General features: G+C 38.5%; 1 protein-coding gene across 1 annotated transcript; it reads right to left on the reverse strand.

Moving 5' to 3' along the window:
* Window positions 1-574: 574 nt before the first annotated feature.
* LOC122399589 lies at window positions 575-6698 on the reverse strand. The gene is made up of 5 exons (XM_043400378.1): window positions 6367-6698; window positions 4205-4328; window positions 3976-4126; window positions 3069-3285; window positions 575-1380 (listed from the first exon to the last, which is right to left on the reverse strand). The coding sequence occupies exons 1-5, from the start codon at window positions 6606-6608 to the stop codon at window positions 1254-1256; spliced, it is 861 nt and encodes a 286-aa protein (XP_043256313.1). The 5' UTR covers window positions 6609-6698; the 3' UTR covers window positions 575-1253.
* Between the last annotated feature and the right edge of the window lie 444 nt (window positions 6699-7142).

Raw genomic sequence — 7142 nt, forward strand, 5'->3', positions numbered from 1 at the left:
TTCATCCCCGTTCGCCGTTTCTTTCCTCCTGCATTTTTCTTCCTCAAATTTCCTCCGTTCGTCGATCCTCCAGACAATTCTACGCGCCGTCGTCTTCGTTTTCGTAGCCAATTTCTCTTCTGCGCCTCGTTTCTCAGTTTACATTTTCAGATAAAAAATTCTATTTTATTCCGTGGATCCATTTTGCTAAATTTTCTTTCCACGTTCGTTTAAAAATATTCGTCGATGTATCGAATAATAGTGTAACAAATCGTCCAAAAAGCAGTAACAATTAGAAAAGTAAAGTGAAAATATTGCTTGCGTTTAATTAAAGCTTCCATACTTGATTTCTTAATTAAGGAAATTCAATAAACTATGCAATATTGCAACTGGAAGGAAGTCGGTTGGAACAGGATTAAAATAATTTAACGCCAAATAGTTTCTCTGCTTATTAAATTTTAATATTTCTGCGCGAACGTTTTAATACACTACGATCTCAATAAACGTGAAACGATGTTAATGTTGAAATATTAATAATTTTAAATGCAACTTGAACGACAGCATTCTTAACAATGAGAAAGTTCGAGATAAAAAACATCTGCCTTCGTGTATCGTGCTTTTCAATTTACACAAGTTTACTTCCACGCTTTCACGTTCGATAGACCTATTATTCTACAATTTGAACAGCAAAGTTTGAATAGGAACAGCGTTTTATTATTGCAATTAAATATTAGTCTTTTATAAAAAGAGAACAGGGAAAAATAGGAACATGTTTTATTGGAAGGAATAACCACGTAGAACTTTCTTTGCAAACGATATTGCATTGGGAAAACGAACATTCAGTGAACTATATTACATTTGAGGTAGTGAAGTTAGATAAAAATTATTTACCCTGTGAAAATCGATTTTAGTGTTTCTTGTTCGTTTTTGGACCCAAAATATGAACGATAGACGTTCGTCTTTGGTGATAGTTTATACGAGACGTGCGATTTACCATAAGAGGACAGAAAACCGAACATCTTTCCATAAAAAAAAGTTTCTAGCCAAGATCGTTCTACCTGGCTTATTATCGAGTTAGTCTAACAACTGTGCAGGGTCGTCAAATTAAGACAGCGTTACCCCGAAATGGTTTCGTTACCACGGATGCAGGATTCCCTGCTCGTCTCGACTTATCCTTGATCCTCCCGAATTGTTCCTTGATACTCTCAGCCCGGAGTTCGATAAAGCTCCATGTTGGATTTCGAGGGATGGGCGAAAGAAATCGCGGAGACGCTTCAGTTTTTTTGCGGTTTTATCATCCGGCTGGCCGGGGGTGACAATTTGTTGAAACCCGCGTTGTCGAACACCGGAAGTAGATCTCTGACCCTCTGCCCGGCGCCAATGGCCGCCAACTCGAGCCACCTGAAGCAATGGTAGCACTTAGTTTCGTAGCCTGACTAAAATTAGTGAATTCTATTCAAATTTATTTCCTTTGACATTTCAACCTTAGAATTAATTGTTCTAGTTCCATAAAAAAAATTCTATCATGCAGATACGTCCAAAATAAGACGAAAGTCAAGGATAATAATTTGTTGATTGAGGCTTCGTTAAAAAGTTATAAAAACATTTCCAACCACACAGTATATTTTCGGTAAAGAATTTTTTTCTCGAAAGTACGTAGGATTTCGGGGGTATGTATATTCACCAAAGACGACTGTAAATAACTCCCCTAACTAAAAATAATTTTCTTAAAACGATTTAAAATTTTTTTCAAACGTATACTATTTAATTTCGTTCTGTTCGCACAAGGAATGGTCACAAAAGGAATAGATTTGTTTTACGAATATCTCGTGAATGTATAAATGTGTGGATTTTAATATACAGGGTGTTCGGCCACCCCTGGGAACAATTTTAATGAGAGATTCTAGAGAGATTCTCAAGTGTCAAACTACGGTCACCTTGAGTCCATGGGAATTTTGTTCTCGAAAGTGGGTAAGATTTCGGGGGTATGTGTATCCACCAAAAATGATTGTAATTGACCCCTCCAATCGAAAATAATTTTTTTAGAACGATTTGAAATCTTTTTTTCGTCGTAAAATTTCTCAACTTCTCGAATTTTTTTCTAGAAAATGGATAAGAATTCGGGGGTATGCCTATTTATAAAAAATGATTGAAATTGTCCCCTGCAACCGAAAATAATTTTTTTAGAACGATTAGAAAATTTTTATTTTCACTGAAAAATTTAGGCACCTACCCCCTGTCGATTTTTCTTAGGACTTCGTTTTTCATTTTTAATACATTTGTTTGACGTTCTACAGAAAAATTGTCTAATACTTTTTTGTAGGTACACATGGGCTTTGTCTCAGAAAAAAATTTCAATGAGATCCATTGACTATTGTAGGAGTTATGGCCGTTTGAAAATTGGGCTATTTCTAGGGGGGTTTTCTAACTTTACGGGGATGAAGGAACAATTTTCCGAATATTTTTGCAATTTTTACATATTCTCCACTAAAATACGCGTCGTTTGCCGCTTGAAACATTAAAATCGTCCAATCCGTTCAGAAGTTATGACGTTTTAAAGATTTAAAGAAATTTCAGTGAACCATATCAACGCCATGGTCAGACATGTAATTTTCAGTAATGAATTTTTTTCTCGAAAATGCGTAGGAATTCGGGGGTGTGTCTAATCGCCAAAAATGCTTGTAATTCACCCCCGGAACCGTGAATAATTTTTTTAGAACGATTTGAAATTTTTTAATTTCATTTTTTAATAACTTTTTAACGAAACCTCTTCCATCTTAATCTTCCATTAAAATTTTTCCCAGGTCGAACACCCTTCTTCTGCAAGTCAACGTAAGACAAACTACGAACATGGGACAGAAAATGTTTAATAAAATTGAAAAATATCCAAACGTTATTAAGAGCCAAAGATTTAGTCGATCGAATTTATTAAAAGAACGCTGAAGGAATTGAGGATACGTTAGAAATGAATATGGAGGATGGTGGATAGGGACACGGGATCCGTGATAAATTGAAATTGATTTTGATGCGTCTCGATGGGTCACGCGGAGAACGTTTCGCAAGGATACGCGATCACATTCATTTCCCACCTGTTGTTTTTGTATTTGGCGAAGGGTTGAGCAGCCGGGTGGAGTGTTTCGGTGGGGAAATATGTGGCCCCATAAAAATCCAGACCGCGGCTCAACAGCATCGTGGTCTCCTCCATGTTGGCCAGGGTAACCCTTATAACGGGTGGCCCCGTGTAAATCGTCGCCGGCTCGTTCTGGCTGTGAGCGTCGCTTTTCAGCTTGTCGTTGATCGCTTTCACTAATTCACACAGCAGATATCGGGTTACCCATCGGTTGCAGTTAGGGAAATGAGGGAGAAAAGGGCCGGGAATTCGTTCGATCGGGGGCTATCGAGTTAGCGACTATGTTGGAATTTGCGGAATTAGTTACGGGAACGCACGGTTTCCGTTCCGCCGCGTGGCAAGCCAGCTCTAAAATTTTCCCTTTTTTTTCGAACCCCCTAGTTTCCGAACACTGGAAAATTGTTATGGCTCGATTCGAATCGGGAACGAAATTCTGTTTATTCTTAAACCACCCTAAAAGCTGACTCGCGTAATAAATTGGTAGTTAGCTTTAATTCATTAACATGATTATTCTTGACTGTGCACGAGCTTACTATTAACACTTTGGTAGTCTAAAACCGTAAAAGTGGTCGCAGTAGTTACTTTCGTAAAGCTAAACTTTCGAACCCCATTCAAATTTAATTTAATGAGGATGACGTGGCAATCAAAGTGTTAAGGTGTGATATTATCTTCAAGAAAAAGCAAAAATTCATAGGTTTCATAAGGTCCACAGTATCTACATTCGTGCAGGGTCAAGGTCTCTAAATTTATTCGTCCATTTTTTGAAATTTCGACTGTTCTGAGAGTCTCTGGGTGAAAAAATAAGGGTCTATCTTGCTCTACTGTCGCGTGGAGTGATTTTGTTTGATTTGGTGTGAGTTACTCACAAACAGCGCCCGTGTTGAGGGGCAGCCTAGTGACTTCGACTATGGACCGATACTTGTAGAGAGCGTGCCTAATATCCTCTTCGGGTAATTCTTCAGGTACGTCCAAAACGCAGACGGTGAACGTCTTTGCGGGTCTGCAGGGTATGGCGACCTGCGTTCATGAATACGAAACGTCGTATTTAGAGCCGTTTGAAGAGGGAGGGTCCTTTGTGTACCGAAAGATAAGTACCTTCTTGTAGAACCGTGTCCCGGTGACTTTGTGGAAGCCCTTTTTGTAGACCGCCTGAAAATCGTCGATGTTGCTGAACTTGAAGAGTATACCGGTCGCCGTCTTCGTCAAGGAGAACGCGCCGCTGTAACGCAAAGCGAAAACGATGTTTTATCTCTCCACCCCCTCGTTCCTTTATTCTTGCCTCTAGATTCCGTCTTGTTTGTCCCGCAACCCCCTCCACTGTCACGCAATTATCCCGTGGATTTTTCACGGCTAATTTTAATCAGAAAGTTTCTCCTATCTTCACCCGATCGCTGTGCTCCATTATAATTCAAATTACTACTCTTAATCCAATTATATTCCCTGTTAAACCAGTACCTTCCTCCGTCCTAGCACCGCCATTACGGTAAAGAAATTGTTGAAACGGGTGCAACACTTCAACGTGTTCGTTTAAATTAAAACCACTTCGTACTGTTTTAAACAAATTGCAAAAACTCCAGCCTCGAAATTGAACTTTCAACTTAACCTTTCTCTGGCTGGGATAATATGCGTTGCCTCCCGTGCTCGCCACCAGAGGGATTCACGCTCTCACAAGCGCTCGACCGATTCCACATATGCATGCTAACATTATTCAATGATTACGCGATAAATTGGTATATTCCACGATCAATGAGCCCGGAAGTCATTATAATAACGACAACCAAATCGGGACGAAGATCCCACTTATCACGAAACTGAGTGTAACATTAATAAATTCAGCATGCAAATTAATGCAATAACTAATGAACAGTGAATCAAGAGTGGCTCTAGAAAATTACAAAATTATATTTCTGTTACAATGGGGATTTAAACAATTTCAATTGATCCTGAATCAACTCGTGTGAGAGCTTTGATTCCTTTTTTTTTTTTATTTTATAAAAAACCTTTCAAAAAACGATTAACGAAAAGTACATGTACTTTCGCGAGAGATTATTATATCGGGCGGTAGATTGCAGTTTAAAACAGTGCTTCTGGAAAATTAACCGGGCTGATCAGACATTTGTTTCAATATTGCCCCTTGCGGGGAGACTAATTCGTTTCAATTATCGTTCGCGCCGCGGCGCGATGTTACATCGGAACAGTTTGTGAGTTTTGAACTAGATGCAACAGTTCAATATTGGAGTTGCTGTACGTTTATCAGGTAAACAACGCGACAAATTAGTCCATAATTTATGTCTTTTGTTTCGCTTAGATCGGCGTGATTTCGATTACCACGTACACTCGCGATTTACTCTTCTTTGTTCCTCGTAACAATTATTCTATCGCGAAGACTGACAATAAATGACCAAACGAAAAATAATAAACATAGTCTGGAACAATACAATTATAATTATTTTTATTTCACTCTTTTGGAAAGAATTTTAATTCCGAGGCGTAGATTTAAAATTCGATGGGGCTCGAAAGAACAGTAGGAAGAGTTTATTGTTTGCGATTAATAATAAGAACAATATTTAATGTTGTAATATATTTTGTTAGCTATTCATGCAAATTACGTGTTATGAATATAGAATACAGCTCAAAGACTGAATCAATTTATATTAGCGAATGGTGACAAGTGGGCGGAAATTTGCACGAAAATAGCATTAATTAATATTGAAATTGAGAAACGCGAAACAATGGCCATGCAAATTATTAGAAAATTCCTGAAAAATTGTGATATGTAATACTCAATACTGAATATTATACAGGGTGTTCTATCACCCCTGGAAAAAATTTTAATAGGAGATTCTAGAGGCCAAAATAGGCTTCGTTAAAAAGTTATTAAAAAATTACAAACAAATGACAAAACAACGTTGCTGTAAATCTGTGCAAATATTTAGCAAAAAAATCATTAGTTCTGTTAAACACAATTGGGGAATATTCCAGACTAGAAAATGACGAGTACAATGGCGCTGAATTTAATATCTCTTTTATTAACAATGTATTATAAAAGATGTTATAAATTAAATCATTGAAAAATGAGAATATAAAGACAATTTAATATTGCACATCTGGAGATCTTAATAATCGCCTGACGCTTAAATAAATATAAATAAAAAATATTTGCATCCCTTAATCTAGATCACGAAAAAATAAAAATAAATTTTGATCGGAGAATTTTGGGGTTGGAAAAGTGGATGGAAAGGGTGGACGATCCTTACCGAAAGTTCATTTTCTCGCAAATGGTGGCCGCTTTCTCGATGCTGAGGTCGTGGCTGGGCGTCAGTAGAAAGGCACCCTTGGTGAGGAAATCGGTGTCGCTGATCTCGGAATCGGTGTCCTGATCCTGCCAATCGGCGGAGCCGCGACGGTCCTCCTGATTCAGACGCAACAAGGAGCTGCTTTTCGACGCTGACATGTCGTTTTCACACGTGACACTGGCCTCCTCTCCTTTCTGCGACATCTTCTTATAGGCGGTCGAAGTGGGATCGGCTGTCCCTCGATCGAACGTCTCCCGTTACGCGAGATCGACTTCTCCGCGACCGGACACACGCTCTTGACACACTCCTGGACAGTTACGCACCGGTACGCCCCTTTTATATCGGCCAGAACCTCGAGGACTCCCACCGCCATCTTGGAAAACGATCGCGAGAGATCTGGACGTCGTCGGAATTAGGCAAAACGTTATCCATCGCGATTTCAATTGGAAATATTCATAGCGTTGTAAAAAGTGTCTAATTCCAATGTGATTATATTACCCTGACCAATTATTGAAATCTATCATCGGTAAAAACGGATAAAATTTAAAAATCGTGTCATTTTACGAGAATTAAAACTGAGACATCGACAGAATTTTATTCTCAATTCCGCAATTATGTCGCAACAAGGATAATTGACGTGGCAAAAACCTAAACGTAGGATGATACCAAGTTGAATCAAGGCCAAAGGTCGTACATATATGGAAAGTCAAGTAATCGTTTGTGAATTGACGTTAAGT

The sequence above is a fragment of the Colletes gigas genome, unplaced genomic scaffold, assembly GCF_013123115.1.
Source record: "Colletes gigas isolate AHSC1104 unplaced genomic scaffold, ASM1312311v1 Colletes_gigas_Sc00014, whole genome shotgun sequence".
Lineage (NCBI taxonomy): Eukaryota > Metazoa > Arthropoda > Insecta > Hymenoptera > Colletidae > Colletes > Colletes gigas.

Excerpts from the sequence above, each read along its gene's own strand:
- LOC122399589 (XM_043400378.1), bottom strand. The coding sequence starts at position 6,608 with ATGTCGCAGAAAGGAGAGGAGGCCAGTGTCACGTGTGAAAACGACATG. Across the intron at positions 4,329-6,366 it reads TGCGAGAAAATGAACTTTCG|CGGCGCGTTCTCCTTGACGA; the intron begins GTAAGGATCGTC and ends TTTGCGTTACAG. Across the intron at positions 1,381-3,068 it reads GCCAAATACAAAAACAACAG|GTGGCTCGAGTTGGCGGCCA; the intron begins GTGGGAAATGAA and ends CCATTGCTTCAG.